Genomic DNA, 22,245 nt, shown 5'->3' on the forward strand with positions numbered 1-22,245 from the left:
GGAACTGCCCTCCTACAAAGATCACTGTCCTTCACGAGCACAGGGCCAGTCCTCAGAAGGACACGGGAGGCACCTCAGATCCTGGCAGCTGCTGAGACCCTCTCCAGCCACTCTCCTCCTTCCAGCTGTGCAGGCAACTTCCGGCGACTCCTTGCTGCCTCCCAGTACTATCCTCTCTGGCCCCCTCACCCTATCCAGGCCGTTCACTGTCCAAGAGGCCCACCCCCCATCTCCAGCTAATACTCAGTCCCAGTACCATTTTGCAGAACTCTGTGTATCCAAGCAGGTGTCATCTTATATTCTCATTGTTTATGTTGCCTTCTGTAATGCTATACTCTAAATTCCATTTCCTCTGGCCGTTAGAGGAAATGATGAGTCCGCCTGGCCTTGGTGGGCGTCTGCAGTCTGCTTCAACCACTGCACTGGGTGCTCTCTGAGCGTAAGGACTGTGCCTTTCTCCTCCTGGTATTCCCAGATCTTAACATGATGCCTGGAGTAGGGCAAGCATTTAAGGAATGTTGGGTGGTTGGTTGGTTGGCCGGCTGGCTGGCTGGATGAATGGGTGAATGGATGGATGGATAGATGCATGGACGGATGGACTAGTAGGAGGTAAATGGGTGGTTGGGTGAGTGGATGGGTGGATGGATGGATGGATGGATGGTTGGATGGGTGAATGGGTGGGCAGATGGATGGGTAGGTGGTGGTTGGGTAGGGGGAATGGTGGATAGGAAGGTGGATGGATGGATGCCTGGATGGATGAATGGATAGACGGATAGATGGAATAGCGACAGATGTGCCCCAGAAGTAAACAGAGATAATCCATTTCATTGACAAGGGAGAAGCCTCCAAGCACAAGCATCAAGAGATTCCTAGCCAGCCTGCCCTGCCAAATGAGTTTGTCCAAAGGTAACAGGTATGCCACATCCAGAAGACCCATTTATTATAAACAACCCGGGTGGACCCCTGGTTAGAAGGAAACAACCTACCCTGGTGGCTTATAGGCGATTCAGAAAGCTTAAAAAAAAGGGGGGGGGGGGAGGTGGGGGAGCAAATGTTTTGAGAATTTGCACTGGGAGTTCCTAGGAAAGCAGTCCTGGATCATGAACTCTGGGACAATTTGTTTGACACTCATGGAAACTTCCTTGCACCCTCGGCCCACAGTGCTCACCTCCCTCCAATCCTAACTACACAGCCCAGCAGGAGCTAACCAGACAGGGCTGTGACTCATCCAAGGACCAGAGCTAGGTGTGTGTGTGTGTGTGCATCCTCGGCCCCGTGCCTCGAGGTCATGCTTCACGTCCCGTGGGCGGTGGCTGGCATCCTTGTTACTTTTCTGTGAGTGTTAAGCCTTGTCTCACCCGAGGCAGGGACCCACCCACTCCTCTCTGTCACCCATGCAACCCTCACAGCGCCAGTCTGGCACAAAGGCTGCACTCCAGAAAGAGGCTTCTGCGTCCCTGGCAACGGAGTCCTCGAGGAAGTGGGGAGGAGGCGAGGATAAGCCCGTGACATCGGATTCGGTTTCTTACCCCCACGGGCAGACCCGATCTCACAGCTTTACAGGAGGTAAGAGACTTTATCCCCCACTCCCACCCCCAGGCTTCTGTCATGGGATAAGCAGCCCTAATGTTGAGACGGAGCCTAGAAATGAGACTCCCTCTGACTCAAAGCAACTCCACGCTTCCCACCCGTCTCAGGACAGGCAAGTAGAAGGCAGGTTGGGGCAAGTGGGTCTGCATGCTCTTTAAGAATCTATCCTTCCATTTTTACAGAAAACCAGCCTGTCAAGTTTGGGGAAACGGGCCTACCTTCTGTCCCACAAAACCCCAGTGTCGCCCAAGGAAAGGTGTAGCCACAATCATCGCAGAGAAGCGCCCCTCCCTCCGCCCCCGTCCCTCTCCTCCTGGGGAGGGGCGAGCGGATGGCTACAATTCTCTGAGCTGGTCCAATGGGGAGACCCCAACCGGCGCCCCGGAATCGAGACCGGGGAACGGAAGATGGGGTGCAACCTGCCAGCCTCCCACGAGAGCCCCCACCGCCCCCCCCACCCAGCACCCTGGCGGCATCCAGACAGGGCTAACACCCCAACACCGCCATCTGAGAGGTGTCCCAAATAATTTAAGCAAGAGGAAATTGAGGCGGTTCCTTTTCACAAAGGGCTGCATAAACCAGAGCTTTTAGCCACAAAACAGTGTCTCTTGCATTCACACTCCAGTGAGCTTTCTTGAGTGAAAGGGAGAAACTAGAGAGAATCAGAGCCAGTGATCTGGGTGTGGCTCACAGCCATAGGGTTTCTCCAGGGACGCCGGGGACACTTGGGTGCCATCTGACAGCTTGACAGCTGGCACATATGTCTAGAGACGGGCCCGCTCAGTCACTGTTCGCAGACGGCCCACTGATGGGGCACCGCCTCTGGGCCAGCTGTTCCCACCACATTGCCTGTAACCCTTACCTCCATCTCACAACGAGAGTAGTTGGGTTGGCCCCATTTTACAGATGAGCAAACTGAGGCTCAAGGAGGATACGCAGCCTGCCCCGCAAATAGGGCCAGCGTGAAGCCAAGTGTGGAGTCCCCTTGAACACCCAGGCTTCGTGCCCATGAAGCGGGTCCTGCCAGCTGCGGGACGTCCGTGTGGACCCGAGCCCCCAGGCTTCCGAGAGCCCTTCCACTGAGCCTCCCCCGCCCTCTGAGGTGCAGCGGCCGGGTACCTGGAGTAGCAGGAGAGGCCGGTGCTGATGATGGTGTTCAGCACGGCCAGGGGCACGTAGTAGTCATGGAAGGTGGTGTTCACCATCACGTTGGGGATCGAATAGGCAGAGTAAGCGATGGCTGAGCCTGGGGAAGAAAAACCAGCTTTGGGCGGGAAGCCAGGACGCAGCACAGTCTGGACTCCTCGGGAAGACCAACCCCAGCATCTGGCTGAGCCCTCATTATCCCCAGGGACCATGAGCGTCCTGCCGCCATACCTTGCCTGCGCCACTGCCCCTCCCAGAACGTCCTCCCTCTCCTCCCTGCCTACCCCAGTCCTACCCTGAGAACTTACTATGAGCCCAGCCTGGCCCCCCCGGGGCTTCACACACGTTGACTCGCAGAAGGTTTACAATCACCCTGTGACATAAATCCTGCACTCATCCTCATGTACAGATGATGAGACGGAGGCACAGAGAGGTCTAGCAACCCACCTGGGGGGCACCCAGCTAGAAAGCGGCAAAGCCAAGCTTCAGCCTGAGGCAGCTCAGTGAAAGCCCCCACTGTTAACCACATGCCGTGGCCCACGAGGACCCCTCCATGTGCTCAGATTTGCTCTGAGTGTGCACATCTCACCTGCCGATGACGCGGGGTGCCCCCGTGGGAAGGTGGATGGGGCAGGGAGGGAGGGCCCTTGCCGAGGCGAGGCATATCGCGCCAGGGTGCTGGGGGACTGGCCAGCTCACGGGCGGGTATGAGAGGCTAGGCTTGGTGTTCCGTTGCCTTAGGTCTGGGAGTCTGTGACAGAGGGGTTACCAAGGGCCCTTGAGAGACCTGTCTGCTGCAGCTTTTACTTGAAAGAACAGGGGAGATCGCTGTCCTTTTCAAAGGGGCCAGGTGTGTCCATGGGCCTGGCCCAGAAGCCCTCTCCAGCCACCCTTACCAGGTCTCCTCTGGGAGGGGAGAAGACAGTCACGGACCTGTCAGCCCAGGGCCTCAAGGGTCAGCGCTAAGCTCACCTGTTATTCCAAAGATCTAGAGAACGGTGAAATCCCGGCTCAAGGCTGAAGCAGGCCTGGGCCACACAGGTTCACCTCTGCCTCTGACCCCATTTAACAGATGGGAGTCTGATAAAGCCAAGGGGTGTTCCCACTCGGGGAAAAGAGCCGAGATGGGATTTCAGCTGGGAACTGACTCCCGGGGCACAAACTCTTCCTCGGCCTGATACACCCGGGGGCTCCATCTGGACCAGGATGCACTTGCTCGGCGGGGGGCCAAGGTTTATGCAAGCTCCGTGGGTGGGACAAGAGCAGGGGGACCTCAGACCCTGCCCCCAACCGCGGGGGGGGCAGGAAACGAAATGACTTCCAATAAGAAATACACGTTTGGTCTCCTCCACTGTTCCTAGCACAGAGCTCCTAAAACCCCTGGAATTTCCTAAGCGAGGACCGCCACAAAGGTGTCTCTCATTCTGTTAATGAGATGACTTTGAAAAGCCCCTTCAGGATGGGGCCTGGATTTCTGGAGACCAACCCTGTCGCCAGAGGGTTGGAAGCCTCAGTCCGGCGCCTCTGACGTCCGGGAGGGGAGAGGGGCTGGAGGTGAAATCAATGGTAACTAACGAAGTCTCCATAAATACCCAAAGGGAGAGGTACGGCGAGCTTCCCGGTGGGTGAACACGTGGAGATTCAGGGGGAGGGGCGTGCTGGGTGGGCGTAGAAGCTCCAGGCCCCTCCCCAGGCCCTACCCTGGGCGTCTCTTCTATGCGGCCGTCCCTGAGTTATAGTCTTTTATAACAGACCGGTAATCCAGTGCGTAAAGTGTTTCTCTGAGTTCTGTGAGCCGGGGTCACTGAAGCCTTGGGTCTATAGCCAGTCTGTCAAAGGCACAGGTAACAACCTGGGCTTGAGACAGGTGTCTGAAGGGGGCAGGGGGAGGGGGTGGTCAGTCTTATGGGACTGAGCCCTTAACCTGTGGGAACGGTATCAGAAATGAGTTGAACTATAGGACGCCCAGCTGGTATCTGAGGATTGCTTGGTGCCGTGGGGAACCGCACCCCTCCACGCGTACACGCATTGTAAATGGTGCTCAGACCCCTTTAGAGGGCTTTCCAGGGAGCAGGAGTAGAGGCAGCTTTGGATTCCAGGCTAAGGAAAGGAAACATCCTCTTTGAGGCAATAGGGAGCCACGGAAGGTTTCCGAGTGAGGGATTGAGATGGCCAAAACCTAGTGAAAGTGCACAGGATGACCTAGAGGGAGAAACAGCTGGAAACCAGGGAGGAAGTGGGAGCAAATGCCATCCGGGGGGGTGGGTACTGAGGGTTTCCACACGGGCAGGAGAGGCAGCTGCAGACAAAGGGGCGGGGAGGCCAAGGTGGAATCCGTAGGCTCTCTCCACGGACTAGACCTCCCTTCCATGTTCCCTGAACCGCTCCCACATCAGGCACTGGGCCACAGGCTGGAAAGCCAAATGCGAAGGAACAATGTCCCATCCTCAGGGAGCCATTCTGAGCAAGGAGCAGCAATGAAGACATCACTGACCAGGCTGGGGCCCAGAGCCACATGGAGGGGCTCCCGGTCCGGGGGCTTGGAGGGGGCCGTGGGTAGGGGCCGCTGAGGCTGCCGGGGCCGAGCCTTGAAGGCCCTGCAGGGAGGGAAAGAGGCAGTTCTCTGGTAAGGTCCTGTGTGGGGGCACCAGACGCCCAGGAACTCTTACAAAGACAGAAAGCCAGTGACGGGAAGGGAGACAGTTCGGGGGGGCGGCTGACCCCTGGGGCTTGGGTTCTAACCCTGGCTCTGCCATTTGCAAGCTGTGCGACCTGAGTAACTCACTTCACGGCGCCTCATTATTCTTACCTACAGGGTGGGTACAGCGATGGCCCCATCCCCGGGAACCGACGTCAGGGTTAAGGACATAATCGTGGTAATGGCTACCCTCCGATGCTTGCTCAGTGCCAGGCACTGTGCGGGGTGCTCCCCTTGGCCAAACTCGTTTCACCTTCATCCCACCCTGTGAGGGAGATATGATGCCCATTTTGTGGCCCAGAGGACTGAGGCTTAGTGAGGTTCAGAAACGTGCCCGCGAGCATATAATGATTAAGGGGCGGGGGCGGCCAGGCCACAAGCTCCGCCTTGTGCTGCCCCCCTCGTGATGTGTGTTAGGGGCTCAGCACGCAGCCTGCTGGGTCGTGATTTCTCCAAAATGCCTGCTCTTATCATGGGTCTGGGGCGGGTGATCAAGGGCTCCGGAAGCCTCTAGACTAAGGAGTGTGAACTTCCTCTGGGGTCACTGGGAATCCTGAAAGGTCTTAAGTGGGCGGGGTGCCATATTGGAAGGTGTTAGAGAAGGCTCCCAGGAAGGAAGCTGGCTGGAGTGGGGGAGAAGCAGGAAGGGGAGGGGAGGCTGTTGTCTTGGTGCAGGGGGAGAGGCAGGCAGGGGGGTCTGAGTGAAGCCCACGCCGGGGAGCAATTTGAAGAACGTGGGGTAGAGACTCACTGAACGGGGTGGACAGGATGGTGAGGTTGCACGGGCAGGGGCCTGAGAGGGAGGGGACTCGAGGGCTGCGTACGGATTCGGACTTGGAAGACCGGGTGGGGGTGCGACCACTAGCCAGGTGAGTCACTGCAGGAGGGGAGCAGGTGTGCCCAGGGGGTGTTGGGGGGTGGGGATGAGGACAGTCGCGGGCGCGGGGCCGGACGCGGCGTGGACCTCAGGTGGGCGGTAAACCAGAGATGGCTTTGGGAATGCCCGGTCCAGAGGTGTCGGGGGATGGCGTGGGCACGAGGGAGATCACCAAAAGCGGGACCCCGCAGCAGCAGAGGCCCAAGGACTGATGGGGAGCTTGCCCGCTGACGGCAGAGCAGAGGAGGGGAGCCAGCAAAGGAGGGTGAGAACATGGAGAGGCCGAAGGAGAACGGGGGAGTGATGGGATGGGGGCCAGAGAAAGGGGAGTGGTTTGGGGCACACGGCGGGGCCCCCCCCATCAGAGGCTGGGAGAGCTCTCGGAAGAGCGGCCCATGAGGCCGCAGGGACCCGGCAGCCGGGAGGAGGCGGCGCCCTGGCCTAGGACAGCAGATTGCTAAGCTTGCCCAGATCTTGCAGGCCGACTGTTAAAACACGGCCAGCTACACAAGCGTGCAATTAAACAAGCACATTCGCAGAAGTAACGACTTCCAGTTAGTGCATCTACCGTCTCTGTACAGACGAACTTACTGCCTGATGGTGCACCACCGTGTGTCTCTCCCCGCCCGCGTTCAGGGACGTCTGGCTCCAAGTTAGCCGCGATGGGAGTCGTTTACGCCGCCCGAGTCGGCCAACACCACAGAGCAGGGCCCTTGTCCCCAGACGATCGGTCGTTAGCATTTGCCAGCACACCCTTGGCCCGGCTGCTTACCGGACACTCACCGGGAACCCGGATGGGGCCCTGGCGTCCCCGTGACTCTTCCGCAAGCCCGCAACGCCTTCCGGTGGCCCCAGCTCCCAGGGGAAGGGGTGAGGATCTCGGCCCCGGGCAGGGGAGGAGAGCGCGGGCCCCCACGTACCCAGGCTGAAGAGGTTGACGGCACCGTAGTCCAGGAAGTAGCAGATGTGCCGGGCGTTCTTGGACATGGAGTTGAAGGTATGCGCACAGCTGGACGCAAGCGGGTACACGCAGCTGGTGCCCATGTACACAAACAGAGGCCAGGAGTAGCTGTCATTCCAGATGTCTGTCACGTACAAGGCGGTCACAAACCTCCACGTGAAGAACCTGGAACACAGCGCGGCCCACTCGACCTCTGCGGCGGGGGGCTCCCCTCGCACCCCCCCCACCCCTCCCCGGACTCTCCGTTGCCCTCCATTGCCCTGGGACAACTGAACCCCGTGTGTTCTCACCTCGGTGAAACACCAGGCGTGACGGAGGGTGAGTGGGATCCTTTTGGGGTTGGAAGTGGGCAGAAGGGGCAAGAGGAGAGCATTTAGGTTCGTCTAGTCCGGTCTTCGCCCCGCCTTGTAACCACAGAATCTCTCTTACAGCATTTTGCCTGAGTCCTTCATTGAGCTGACACCTGTCTCCCCGGAATCTCTCCATTTGGTCAGCCCTGGTTCCCCCTCAACGGGACCTCGGGAGAACAGCCTATCCCATACCCGAGGCAGTCTTCGTAACCCTCCCCCACCTCTTTGAACGTCACATTAAATAACCTCATGACACTCAGCCACTGCCCATAGGAGTGGTCGGCCTTGTCACCATCCCTGTGGTTTGTCTATGTCCCTTTGCAGGAAGGCTCTTCAAAGAAAAGCATCCTCCCGGGGTGGCGGGGGGGGGGGGGGGGTGCTTGAAAGTCTAGAAGATGCCAGGACTTTTTTCTCCCTCCTCTCCATGCTATTCCCTCACTGCCACTGCAGCCCCCATCCTGAGTGGCCTGGTCCCATGCTGAGGCTCAGCTGAGCCTGGGTCTCTGGGCCCCACCTGTACACAGAGACGCGGCACAGCTCCGCCTCCCGTCTGCCTCACCCGCGACCCGGGCAAGGGGGGCCCTGCCTGCAGAGTTGCCCTCCGCCACAAACCACTCCTTCTAGAAAGCCGACCCCTCTGCCCACTGGCTCTCCCACAGAGGGAGACTACAAAGCATCTTCTGGCTACACTAGCCATCTTCCTCCTCCTGTCCCAGCAAACACAGGCCTTCAGCCATGTGCTGGTCTCAAAACCTGTCTTATCACCTCAAGATGACTCCCCGGCCCCACTTGCCCAGGGCGTCTCTCAAACCCTCCCCGCTCCGCGTCACTCAGTGGTGACCACCTCTCTCGGGGGCCTGGCAGTGGCAGGATGTCTTACGCAGAGGGGGGCCTCAGCCAGAGTGGCTCAGCTTTAGGACCGCCAAGAAGTCGCCCCACAGGGATCTGAGCACGGGAGCTTAAGACGCACAAACAAGGGTGGTCAGGCCAGCGCCCCTGGCGGCACAAACTAAAACAGCCGAAATCACCCGTGGTCCCTCCACGCAGCCCGAGAGGTTTGTGGCCAGATGGGGATTGGAGGGAAGAAAGCCAGGGCAGAGCAGCAGCAGGGAAAGCCTGGGGGCTGGGGGTGCTCACATCACCGGGGGGGGGGGGGGGGGCTCTGAGAGGACCCACAAGAAGCAGGTGACCCGACACCTCCAGGGAGAACAGGGGCCGGGGGAAGAGACCACCACCATCCCCATCTGCAAATTCTAATTTATTAGCATTTAAAGTATTTTTTTAATGTTTTAAATGTTTATTTATTTTTTGAGAGAGAGACAGAGGGTGAGCGAGGGAGGGGCAGAGAGAGAGGGAGACACAGAATCCGAAGCGGGCTCCAGGCTCCGAGCTGTCAGCACAGAGCCCGACGGCGGGGCTCGAACCCACGAACCGCGAGATCATGACCTGAGCCGAAGTCGGCCGCTCAACCGACTGAGCCACCCGGGCGTCCCTGGAGCTCGTGACATTTTAACCAGGCGCTGGAGCAGGGGAAGACTGGGGAGCCACCAGGAGCCCCCTGAATCCTACCAGAGTCTGTGTGCTAAAGCTCGCCCAGCTGTAGGCCCCAGCAACTCCCAGCTCCACGCCCATGCGCCATGGGGGCGTCCCCCAACATCCCAGCATGGAATCTCAGCCTTCCCAACCCACCCTGGGCTTTAACGAAGCCCCAGTCCCCGGGGCTCCCAAATGAGACGGCCGGTCAAGGGGGCTGGAAGGTACCAGAAGGGCAGCAAGTGAGTCCAGATGTTGAGGGTCTCATTGGTCATTTGGAAAAGGCTGAGGACGCAGGCCGTGGCGGAACTTTGCGGATGCCGGTAGCCAAAGAGGATGCCCTGCTCATGGAACACCTGCAGGGGGCGGAGAGAGAGGGGCACCGAGGTGAGGTGAGAGGGCGGCGAGAAAGTCTCAGGAGGAGCAGCTTTGGTAGCACCTAGTGTCCTCTCGGGCTGCGCGCTTGAACCCTGAAGCCTGGACCCCTCGACCCCAAGTCCTTGAGCCGTCAAGCTGCTTCCCTCTCCCCGCTCCTCTCCTCCTTCCCGTAAGTTCTAAAATCCTTCCAGATTTCCAGAAGCCCGCAGCGGCTGGAGGAGAGAAGTTAAGACCTGGACTCCCTTTGGGAGCCCAGCCCGTCTCTGCATTCCCAGGCGCACTTACTCTTGTCATGAATATTGGCTGGTTTTGCGCCCTCTGCCTGGGGCCTACAGCCCGGTCTTTGGGTGCCTTCCCGGTCGGAGGACGTATATGCTGTCTGCCCGAGCCGACATGCCCTGGATGTCAGGGGCTGCTGGGAAGATCTCTGCAGAAGATCCCCGCTCAGTGCCAGGATATATTCACCAAGGCGCTTCATAAAGGCCTTTTGATGATGAAGACGGTGATGGCATTAGCCTGGGATGCGGGCAGAGCGGAGGCTGCCACAGCTGGGCCTGCGCAAGCCCCCTCCCCCCCCCCATGTGGCCCACCTGGCAAGTCTCTTGGTCACCACCCCCCAGGGGAGAGAGTTGGGCTGGTCAGCTCACATATGGGTGTCAACCCGCCCGGAGAGCTCCATTGGAGACATTAAAAAGGGTAATTGTACGGGGCACCGGGGTGGCTCCATCGGTTGAGCGTCCGACTTCAGCTCAGGTCATGATCTCGCGGTTCGTGAGTTCGAGCCCCGCGTCGGGCTCTGTGCTGACAGCTCGGAGCCTGGAGCCTGTTTCGGATTCTGTGTCTCCCTCTCTCTCTGCCCCTCCCCCTCCCCCGTTCGCGCTCGCTCACTCTCTCACTCCCCCTCAAAAATGAACACTAAAAAAAAAAAAAATTTTTTTTTAAGTACAAAATAGGTAACATGTACTATATCTTGAGGTTCTGAGTCAAGTGGAGAAAGTCAGGGGTTATTAGGGTAGAGAGTCAAACCTGGGCCCCATGACCTTGAGCCAGCCACGACTCTCAGGGCTTCAGTGTCCTCACATATAAAACAGGGAGTACATTCCCTTCCTAGTTCAGTTCTGGGTTAAACTGGTCAACCAGGGGGAGGGGGACCCGTGAAGTTGGTTCATGGTCCAGTGGAAAAATACTATTTGAATTAGGTTTGGGTCTTAGCTGATTAAAGCGATTTGTTCCGGTTTCTGATTCACCGTTCAATTCTGCTGACGTCCCCGGTTTGCAGTGGACAGGCATCAGTCCCGGGCAGCAGAAATCCTGGCTCGCAGCTACCCACCCCCCACCCCCAGGGCTGCTGACAAGGAGGCAGGTGGGCCCATGGACTTCAGCTCTGTACCCGTGAGAGGAGGGTGGCCGTGCCCGGTGGGCATACGACAGCCCTGCAGCGGAAACTGGGGGTCTATTGTCCGTCTCACATTACAGTCTTCCCTTAAAAAAGTTTTTTTTTGGAGGGCGCCTGGGTGGCTCAGTCGGTTAAGTATCTGACTTTGGCTCAGGTCATGATCTCACAGTTCGTGAGTTCGAGCCCCGTGTCGGGCTCCGTGCGGACAGCTCGGATCCTGGAGCCTGCTTCGGATTCTGTTGTCTCCCTCTCTCTCTGCCCCTCCCCTGCTCCTGCTCTGTCTCGTCCTCTCAAATATAACATAAAACATAAAAAAATTTTTTTTCAAGTTTTTTTTTTTTTGAAAGCATTGGCCTCTTATGAAAATGTAAAAATTCCAGAAAGGAGCCATTGTTATTGATGATTCACTGCTTCACATGAATGAGTTTAGCAGATCTGTGCAGGAGGAGATCTCATGACAAGGGGCTCGCAGAGCGCTGGGCATGTGGGGGGCGGGGTGGTGGCACACAGGGCGGGGTTGGAGGACAGTCTGGACACAGGGCCCACAGGTGGGCAGTGGACGGACAGGAGGGGAGGGGGAGACCACCTACATCTTGCCCTGGGTGATTCGGGACGTGACTACCGTTCTCTCTTTGGATCAGAAGACGCTGACATAGTCCAAAGCCAGAGGGGAACAGACAGGCTGGGAAATTCACACTCTGGACAACCGGACCACACTTAGGAATCTTGCCCCAGACCTGGCAGGGTTACTTTACCACCAATGCCAGGATTGGGCCTATATTTAAAGAATCTCCTTTGACCTGCTATCCTGACCTCAGATAGGGATGGGAAGCCCACTAACCATGCTCTAGGGGCAGGATTTTTTTTTAAATTGTTTTAAATGCTTATTCTTGAGAGAGAGAGAGACAGAGACAGAGCATGAGCAGGGGAGGGGCAGAGAGAGAGGGAGACACAGAATCTGAAGCGGGCTCCAGGCTCCGAGCTGTCAGCACAGAGCCCGATGCGGGGCCCGAACCCACGAACTGTGGGACCATGACCTGAGCTGAATTCAGATGCTTAATCCACTGAGCCACCCAGGCACCCCTATAGGGGCAGGATTTAAAGCAGCCCCTCCAAAAAATAAAATAAAATAAAATAAAATAAAATAAAATAAAATAAAGACTGGATAAAAGAAAGGGAGTCCCTCGGCCCTAGAACAGCGATGTTCTGACCTGCCCCTACCCTCCTCAACTTGAACCTCAGTTTATTAGGCCAAAATGCTAGATGCACTCTTGCCCCGAGGCCCTCTGAACGCGGGAAAGGAGCGGCATTCTCTCCATCTTCGCGCCCTGGCCTTAGCAAAGTGCTCTGCACAGAGTAGATCTTAAAAGAGGACACGCTACATAAATCTCAACAACCAATGGGACATTTGAAAACAATTTTGTATTCACACCCAGTCTAACCCCACAAGGCAAATTGCAATCATTGCCTTAGTGCTCCAGAGCTGGGTCTCATTTCCAAACAGCCCTAGGTTAGCAGGTGCTGGCTAATTTGCACAGCAGGATTGATTTGTAGGAATCCACCCCGCATCCCTAGTTGTAGGCTAGGCAATTTCATGTGAAATGAAATCAAATTGTGTGTGCAGCCTATTATTTAGAAGTGAGAGCCCCCAGGTACCCGGGGTGGAAGGACAAATCAGCGGGTTTTCCTCTTAGTGCCTGCCAAGGCTTGGCTTCCCGGAAAGACCCTGTGCACCTGCCAGTTGAGCCCGAAATTCCACTCTGACGCTTTTAAACCCTTGGTTTTTCCAGCTATTAAACTGCAAATCACCTGGGGAAAACAATCGAACATTCCGGCTAGCGGTAAATAAGGGTGGATTCTGACAGCCGGCCAAGAGGGTCAGGCGCTGTCGGTGTGGCAATCTACATTTCCCGTCCGAATCTCAGGGAGTCCTCATGACCTTGGGAGGGAGAGCCTTTCATTGTCCCCATTTCACAGAGAAGGAAACTAAGGCCCGGGGAGCTTAAGACATTTTCCCAAGCTCCCAGGAGTAGGGGGAGCAAATCTGAAAGCTGCATGCAGACCTCAGATTTCACTTCCTTGGCCTCTTACCCTTCGTTGCTGCTGCTCAGAAGGGCTCTTGTAGGAGACGAAGCGCTCATCTTTAGGCCTGTGTTGTGATTTGGACTGTCAGGTGCTTCTCTGAGCCTGTTTCTTCTTCTTCGGGGTTATAGGCTGAATCGTGTCCCCCACAAAACTCACATGTGGAGGCCCTAACCCCCCAGTAACTCAGATGTGACCGTATTTGGAGACAGGATTTTTTTATTCTGAGAGAGAGACCGAGCGTGAGCAGGGGAGGGGCAGAGAGAGAGGGAGACACAGAATCCGCAGCAGGCTCCGGGCTCCGAGCTGTCAGCACGGAGCCCGACGCGGGGCTCGAACCCACGAGACCATGAGATCATGGCCTGAGCCAAAACCAAGAGTCGGACACTCAACCGACTGAGCCACCCAGTCGCCCCCGGAGACAGGGATGATTCAAATGAGGCTATTAGGGTGGTCCTGGTCCAATCTGACTGGCGTCCCTCAGAAGAAGGGGAAACGGTAGGGGCGTGTGCAGAGGAACCACCACGCGAAGGGGCATCTGCAAACCAAGGAGAGAGGCCCCAAGAGAACCAGCCCCGCCAGCACCTTGACCTTGGACTTCCAGCCTCCAGAACTGTGCACTTCTGTTTGTCCAGCCAGTCTGTGGCACTTTGCCATGGCAGCCCGAGCTGGCCAAGACCGGCAGGGACACCGGATGACAGTGTCCCTAAGTCGGTGCCCCTCAAACGCTCTTGTGCGGGTGTCGGCAGATCGCCTGGGGTTCTTACAGCGAATTCGGTGGGACTGGGGGAGAATGTGCACTTCTCGCAAGGTCCCAGGGCATGCCGCTGGTGACGCTGCCTCTGGTCACAGCCCGTCCCCCGCCTCCGCATCCGACGGTCACCTCCCTGCCCAGAATCCAATTCATTGCAAAAGGGGGACAAGATGCGCCCGAAGACATGGGCATTAAAAGCCAGAGCAGGAGAGAGAGACCAGTGAGGAGTTCAGTGAGGTGTTTGTGGGCGGAAGGCACGGAGATTATGGAGAAGGAAAAGGGAAGGCCACTAACTGATGCATCGGTTATAACCTGCCATTTAGTGAGCGCCTGCAGGACTGAGCTGGACGCTAAGCCACTGGCTCGCGCAGGACGGGCCGTGCTGAGTCCTGGCAAGAGACAGCACTTAGGATCTCAATTAAAATACCATAAAACCGCTTATACACAAGTCACATGCAATTACGAGAACCACAAATACATTGAAGTGACAGCCAACCGTTGTTGGCATTAAGCGATTACAATTACAGGTGAATGTAATTTAGGACACCGGGGTCGCGTTTTTAAAAACAGAAGTGTCCAATGTTCAGTCCAGTCGAAGGATGCTTTTTGTAGATGCACCACAATATTCATAGACAATGAAGCCGGGGCGCCTGGGTGGCTCAGTTGGTTAAGCATCCGACTCTTGATTTTGGCTCAGGTCATGATCTCACGGTCATGGGATCGAGCCCCTTGTTGGGCTCTGTGCTGACAGTGTGGAGCCTGCTTGGGATTCTCTCTCTCTCTCTGCCCCCCTCCCTCTCTCTCTTTCTCTCTCTCAAAATAAATAAACATTGTATATAAAAGAAAAGAAAATGAAGCTAAATTTCTTTTGGCTGAACACAAAAGATGTATAAAAAGTCAACAAATTACCTATCACCATCTAGGACAGAGGCTCCCAAGGATATTAGTGATTTAACGGACAGGAACGTGAAAAAGGACACATACGATGTCTTAAAAAAATAAATATCGCTCAATGCAGGTTGGGCGTACCGGGGTGAAAGGTCCCCTTGAATGGCCAGCACCATACACAGCACTGACCTACGGAAGAAGCAAGGAAGCCGAGACAATGGAACATTCCACTGGTTTCACATTTGTTGTAAAAAGTCAGTCTTTGATTTAAGAACTAGGAAAACAATTTTCAATTTTAGGCACTGACTGAAAAACCTGCCATGGGCTTGGTGCGGTAACATGACTGGAAAGTCTACGGCAGGCAGAATAATGCACCCCCCCCCCCACCAAAGATGTCCACACCCTAATCCCAGAACCTGTGACTACGTAAGGTGACACGGCAAAAGGGAAATTAAGGTCACAGCTGGGATTAAAGTTGCAAATCAGCTAGCCTTAAAATAGGGAGATTGGATTATCCAGGTGAGCCCCGTGTGATCACAGGGTCCTTAAAGGAAGGAAGGAGGAGGCGGCAGAAGAAAGGGAGATGTGGCCATGGAAGAATGGTCAGAGATGCTACCTGCCTGCTCTGAAGGTGCAGGAAGGGGCCAGAGGCCAAGGACACACGTGGTCTCCAGAAGCTGGAACAGGCAAGAAAACAGACTCTCCCCTAGAGCCTCTACCAACACCATGAGTTTAGCCTAGTGAGACCCATGTCGGACTTCTAACCTCCACAACTGTAAGACAATAAATTCATCCTCCTTTTTGAAAGCCACCCAATCTGTGGTAATATGTTGTGGCAACAAGAGGAAACGGACGTAAGGTCAGAATTTGACCAAAACTCCAAAAGCAATCCTAGAGCTGGAAATAAATGGCAACCCACGGTCTCAGTTTCTCCCTAGGGGGACTGAGGACTTCCTTTGGAACAGTTCAAAGACGATGAGTGGCGTTCTCTGAATCTTCTCCAGCATGGGACATCTCGCGGAAACACTCATCAAAGGTGACCATAAACTACTCTGATTCACACAATGAGAATGCCAAATAAATGCCATTAAACTCCTAGATTTAATCTAGGCAAGATGCAAGGTGATGGAAAGAAATGAATGAAACAGAGGGTCCTCAAATACAGAGCAAGCCCCATCTTTGGGATGAAATGACATTAATGCGAGTCTGAGCTCTTCACAGGTATTCATTATGGGATGTTGTTAGCAAAAGCCTACAAAAATATTGGGGTTTGGGGCGCCTGGGTGGCTCAGTCGGTTAAGCATCCGACTCTTGATCTCAACTCAGGTCTTGATCTCAGGGTGGTGAGTTCAAGGCCCACGTTGGGCTCTACGCTGGGTGTGAGGCCTACTTAAAAAGACAAAAAAAATCGGGGCGACTGGGTGGCTCAGTCGGTTAAGTGGCCGACTTCGGCTCAGGTCGTGATCTCGCAGTTTGTGGGTTCGAGCCCCGCGTCGGGCTCTGTGCTGACAGCTCGGAGCCTGGAGCCTGCTTCTGTTTCTGTGTCTTCCTCTCTCTCTGGCCCTCCCCCGTTCGCGCTCTCTCTCTCTGCCTTTCAAAAATGAATAAATGTTAAAAAAATTAAAAAAGAAAATCAAGGTTTGGCTATTTCACTTCTAACGGGATTCAAAGTACATATTTATCATAGATACGTATAGGATTTTTCTAAGCCAAAGGAGCCACATGTGAAATATGTAACAAAAATGACATTTTGGGGCGCCTGGGTGGCGCAGTCGGTTAAGCGTCCGACTTCAGCCAGGTCACGATCTCACGGTCCGTGAGTTCGAGCCCCGCGTCGGGCTCTGGGCTGATGGCTCAGAGCCTGGAGCCTGTTTCCGATTCTGTGTCTCCCTCTCTCTCTGCCCCTCCCCCGTTCATGCTCTGTCTCTCTCTGTCCCAAAAATAAATAAATGTTGAAAAAAAAAATGACATTTAAACACAACAAAACTCAAAAAAAGAAACAAAACGTCCGTGGACCGTGAAAGAGAAGATTCGCATACAAATAGGCAGGAAATTAACTTCCATGCAGATTACTTTTCTGAACATTATACAGTATAATTTTGACTAAGCAAAATATTGCTATTTGAAGTTTTCTTTATGATAACTTTTTTCTTGAAAAAAAATCAAATTTAAGTGCTGTATGGGTCTATATATTGTCTTAAAAGAGAGTGAAGAGAGCCATATAAAAATGGTAGTGTATATTAAATTTAAATATTTAATAATTTTTCTTCTTAACTTTAATTATTATATGCAATTTCATTATGCTTGAACTTGATGTGTAGAATTTATAGTTCACTTCTGATTCTAAATAAGGCTTTAAGAATGCATACATATGCGTATATATGCAATATATATGTACATATATTTTTTCTTTTTTTTTTTTTTTTAAGTAGGCTTCATACCCAGTGCAGAGCCCAACGCAGGACTTAAACCCATGACCCTGAGATCACGACCTGAGCTGAGATCAAGAGTCTAACATTTAACTGACTGAGCCACCCAGGCACCCCAAGAACATTTTTTGATAATTCCAGTTACTATACTTGAGCAGAACTGAGCAGAAACTCACCAGAATCTTCTCCCACATGAAATTAATTCAAAAGAAAGAAAAAACACAAAGACTCAGTGACTCAAGAACAATGGTGTAATTTGGAATCATTGTTAACAGAGCACTAATTATATGATAATGTTGATTATAGCAAGATAACCCATAATTTTGCCGAAATAAAGGCAAAAAATAAATCTGATGGACTAAACGTACTAATTTATAAATTGCATATGGTTTTTAAACATTTTTTTAATGTTTATTTATTTTTGAGAGAGAGAGAGAGAGACAGAGCGTGAGGCCGGGAGGGGCAGAGAGAGAGAGGGAGACACAGAATCGGAAGCAGGCTCCAGGCTCCGAGCTGTCAGCACAGAGCCTGACGAGGGGTTTGAACTTATGAACCGCAAAATCATGATCTGAGCCAAAGTCAGACGCTTAACCGACTTGTATTACCAAATTGTACATGTTTTTATTTTATTACTCATCCAAACATCACTAATGCATCAACGTAACATCCAGATACGTACAATAATTAAGTTTAGTTGTCTTTGATATTTTGCTTTCGCTGTATAAAAATTAGAGCTTTACATATACTCTTTTGGGATTATGACGGGATATTTGTCAAGAGAGAACAGAACCATTCCGCCTAACTGTTTGCCAGCTCCATATGTAACTTTTACATTCAGACATACGGTCTGTGGTCGCTATGGTTCTCCTGATTCAGACCCAGCGCACGTTAGGAGCAGACTCTGTTTTATTGGATCAACATGAGGAGACTGTAAGATACAGACTGTCAACCCCGTTTCACAGAGGAGGAAACTGAAGTTCAACGAGAGAAGTTTCCAAGGCCATAATTCATAGCAGAACCAAGAGGCAACCGCTAGTTTGTTCGCTCGCAAAGCCCATCACATTTCGCTGCATCCACCCTAGTGAAACTAGCGACTGCTATAGTCGGTGGAAATGCTAAGTGTTATCAAAGTTTTCAGAAGCAAGAGGTCACTGGGCCCAGAGTAACGGAGGAAGCACCTGGAAGGATGGTTGGAGACCCTCTGGTTTGGGACGAATGATGGTCAGTTAGATGTCACGAAAGATCCTTCTGACTAGAACAATTAAAGTGCTGGATGAAGTCTGCATCGAAAGCCGGATAAGCGTATCAGCAAAATGGCATAAAAGAAAGAGCGTCACAAAGCCCCCAGGAGCCCCGTGCGGTAAGCTGCCTTCAGCATCAGAGTTTCTGCTGCCAGACCCTGCAAATAAGAGATGGACCCTAAGGCCCATCAAAGGCAGACTTGCCAGGAAGACTAGGACTCTAAAGGCAAGGGAATGTGAAATAAACCCCACCAGGCAGAAAAAAATAATAAGGAAGCTGTCTCCCTGAAACAATCTCTCCCCAGAATTTAGAGCCACCAGCTAGATTGCATGCATACAGGTTTCTGGTCCAAATCCACACTTACATCTATGGTCCAAGAAATCTCAAGTGGAGAAATTAAAGTGGTTACAAATAAATAGAGGTGGAAGGTTTGCGGCTCCCTCCCATAAGTAACAAAAGCAAATGCAAATCCTTTCTGGGGAATTTCTGCTTCAATGCAAGCATGCACAAGCAAACAACACTAGAGACATTGAAGTAAAAAGTCATTCAAATATGCAGACTAGATCTAGCCGAAGAGAAATTTAAATAGCAGACTAGATAAATAGCAGACTAGATCTAGCCGAAGAGAAAATTAGTCAACTGAAAACAGATGCCAAGAAAGCAGTCCAGAGAGATTGAGGGGTAGAAACTATGAAAAACTGGGGTGCCTGAGTGGCTCAGTTAGTTAAGTGTCCAACTTCAGCTCAGGTCACGATCGTGCTGTCCCAAGTTCAAGCCCCGCATTGGGCTCTGACAGCTGACAGCTCAGAGCCTGGAACCTGCTTCAGATTCTGTGTCTCCTTCTCTCCCTGCCCCTCCCCCACCCTCTCCCTCTCTCTCTCTCTCTCTCTCTCTCTCTCTCTCCCTCTCTCTCAAAAAGTGAATAAACATTAAACTTTTTTTAAAACCAAATAAGAGACACGGTATATTTCTCCAAAGGAGAAAAATACAACGGTTTTGTTGTGATCTATGAAGACAAACTGAGAAGCTTCTAGAATGTTTTTGATGTTGCCGGTCCTGAGATCCAAGAAGTTAGGTATGGCAGAGACAGCTGGCCAAATATTCCGTGTGTTTTCTGACCTTTCTCAGCCTTTTTGGCAGTTAGGTCGGGGCCATGTAGTCCTGGTTAATGTTACATCTACCCAGAGTGCCTTCTGGTGGTAGATACTATGATGCACTTAGGAGGGAACCCTTCCCTCCTTCAGAGCTGAGCCACTTGTCCCTCTATGGGAACTGCTATTGGCCAAAGGCCACCCCAGTGACCACGTTATACTCCCTGCCCAGAGGCAGCACGCATCCACTGATGATGATACGAAATCCTAGCCTCCTTTTCTCATTTGGGACAAGTCTGAAGGACCAACCCCATTCCAGAACATTCTGTGTGATCAACTGAGGCCTAGCCCTTCCTGCCTAGCACAACGTTTCATATTACCATAGCTACAGTAGCCATTAAACGAATCAATATAGAGCATATTAACTGTGAAACAAGTGGAGGAGAAAATCAAATGTTAAAAGGAAGGAAGAAATAAGGATGTAAAACCCAATGCAAAGAAAGCAAGAAAGGAAATAGAGACAATAACTAGAAACCACATAAGATGATCAAAATGAATGGAAATACATCAATAATCCTTATAAATATAAACAGACTAAACTATCCAGTGAAATGACAAATATTATCAAACTTGGTAAAATCCAACCACGTGCCATTTACACAAGATACAGTTAAAATATAAGGGCAGATGGGGCGCCTGGGTGGCGCAGTCGGTTAAGCGTCCGACTTCAGCCAGGTCACGATCTCGCGGTCCGTGAGTTCGAGCCCCGCGTCAGGCTCTGGGCTGATGGCTCAGAGCCTGGAGCCTGTTTCCGATTCTGTGTCTCCCTCTCTCTCTGCCCCTCCCCCATTCATGCTCTGTCTCTCTCTGTCCCAAAAATAAAAATAAAAACAAAAAAAAATAAATAAATAAAATAAAATATAAGGGCAGAGAGGGATTAAAAGTCAAAGGAAGGAAAGAAATAAACCAGACAAATAACAAAAACAACAAAGCTGGGTCGTTATTTGACTATGAGAGATTCTAAGACAGAAAACAGTACTAGACAGAAAGAGAATCACTACAAAATAATAAGAAATTTACTTCACTAGGAAGATATTATATAAATTTGGATGTACCTAAAAAACATAGGCTCAAAATCTATAAAGCAAACATTGACTGGGGATGCGTAGGTGGTCAGCTAGTTAAGCGTCCAACTCTTGATTTCGGCTCAGGGCTTCATCTCAGGGTCATGAGTTCGAGTCCCGCCTTGGGCTCCACACTGGGTGTGAACCCTACTTAAAAAAAAAAAAAATGACTTGTCCACAGGAGTAATTCACAAATCTGCCACCACGGTGGAAGATTTTAACATATCTCAACTATGACTAGATCAAGCAGAACAAAATTAGTAATAATATAAAAATATTGGATATTACAGGACATATATGCAATACTGCCCCCAACAACTGAAGATTATGCATTATTTTCAAGTACACTTAGAAGATTTATGAAAATTGATCATGTGCCAGGCCATAATGCTATTCTGAACAAATTTCAAAAATGGGAATGATACAGAGGACATTCTCAGGCCACAATCAATTAAATTAAATCGATAACAAAAACTCCCAACTTTGGGGAATTAAAAAAAAAATACACATAGACTTCTAAGCAATTACACATTACATAAGAAATCAAAACAGAAATTAGAAATGAATTCAAACAGGGGCACCTGAGCGGCTCAGTCGGCTGAGTGTTCGACTTCAGCTCAGGTTGTGATCTCACGGTTCGTGAGTTCGAGCCCCACATCGGGGGCTGTCAGCCTGTCAGTGCAGACAGAGCCTGCTTTGGACTTTCTGTCCCCCTTTCTCTGACCCTACCCTTGCTTGCTCTCTCTCAAAAATAAATAAACATTGGGGTGCCTGGGTGGCGCAGTCGGTTAAGCGTCCGACTTCAGCCGGGTCACGATCTCGCGGTCCGTGAGTTCGAGCCCTGCGTCAGGCTCTGGGCTGATGGCTCAGAGCCTGGAGCCTGTTTCCGATTCTGTGTCTCCCTCTCTCTCTGCCCCTCCCCCGTTCATGCTCTGTCTCTGTCCCAAAAATAAATAAAAAACGTTGAAAAAAAAATTTAAAAAAAAATAAATAAACATTAAAAAAAATCTTAAAAAAAAAGAGGAAAGGAATTCAAACAGCCCATGTGGGCTGCAGTTAAAGCAATACTTAAAGGAAATAATACGTACTCAGTTGTTTACATTAGAAGGCAGAGTGATTCACTTAAAAAGTTAGAGCAGGCACAACAAAAGGAACCCAAAACAGAAAGAAAATCGTAAAAAATAACGGACATTAGAGATATAAAATACATAACAGAGCGGCTCTGCTGAGCCACCGATCCACTTTTTTTTCAGGTAGAATTTAATATTCCCAATTATTGAAAACCAGAAAGAAAAGAGACAAACTGACCAGATTCATTCAGAGGAGAAAAAAAAAAAAAAGGAAACAAAACCACAACTGTGTCAAAAAACACAGAAAAGGCATTTCATGAGATCCAATATCCTTTCATGATAAGAAGACACTCAACAAAATAGGGATAAAACTTCTTCCACCCAGCAAAGGCCACCTATGAGAAACTCACAGCTAACGTACCTCGTGGTAGGAAATGAAATACTTTCCCCTTACAATCGGGAGCAAGATAAGGACGTTTGCTCTCATCACTTCTATGCAATGCCAATCATAGTGGAGGTTCTAGCTAGGTCAACTGGACAAGGAAAAGAAAAAAAAAGGCATCTAAATAGGAAAGGAAAATGAAAATCTATATTTGCAGATGATATAATCTTACATACAGGAAATCCGAAAGGACC

General features: G+C 51.8%; 1 protein-coding gene and 1 long non-coding RNA gene across 6 annotated transcripts in view; one reads left to right on the forward strand and one right to left on the reverse strand.

The window, feature by feature from the left end:
• LOC124508445 (uncharacterized) overlaps window positions 1-8,942 on the forward strand; it is an 80,179-nt gene extending 71,237 nt beyond the window's left edge. For 4 of the 5 annotated variants that reach the window (XR_006961254.1, XR_006961253.1, XR_006961252.1 and 1 more), the window contains 4 exons: window positions 836-913; window positions 1,410-1,566; window positions 1,773-7,590; window positions 7,704-8,942. This is a non-coding gene — a long non-coding RNA (uncharacterized LOC124508445). The remainder of the gene's footprint in view (window positions 1-835; window positions 914-1,409; window positions 1,567-1,772; window positions 7,591-7,703) is intronic. The other variant, XR_006961256.1, reaches the window with a different exon arrangement.
• PAQR5 (progestin and adipoQ receptor family member 5) overlaps window positions 1-22,245 on the reverse strand; it is a 61,490-nt gene that overhangs the window by 13,319 nt on the left and 25,926 nt on the right. The window contains exons 4-6 of the mRNA XM_047074869.1: window positions 9,384-9,511; window positions 7,232-7,437; window positions 2,710-2,836 (exon numbers count right to left, since the gene is read on the reverse strand). Coding sequence (XP_046930825.1) covers window positions 2,710-2,836; window positions 7,232-7,437; window positions 9,384-9,511 — 461 coding nt within the window. The remainder of the gene's footprint in view (window positions 1-2,709; window positions 2,837-7,231; window positions 7,438-9,383; window positions 9,512-22,245) is intronic.

Source organism: Lynx rufus, unplaced genomic scaffold (genome assembly GCF_022079265.1).
Source record: "Lynx rufus isolate CCGP_SWC_20201006 ecotype Redwood Valley unplaced genomic scaffold, mLynRuf1.p SCAF_13, whole genome shotgun sequence".
In the NCBI taxonomy this organism is placed as follows: Eukaryota; Metazoa; Chordata; class Mammalia; order Carnivora; family Felidae; genus Lynx; species Lynx rufus.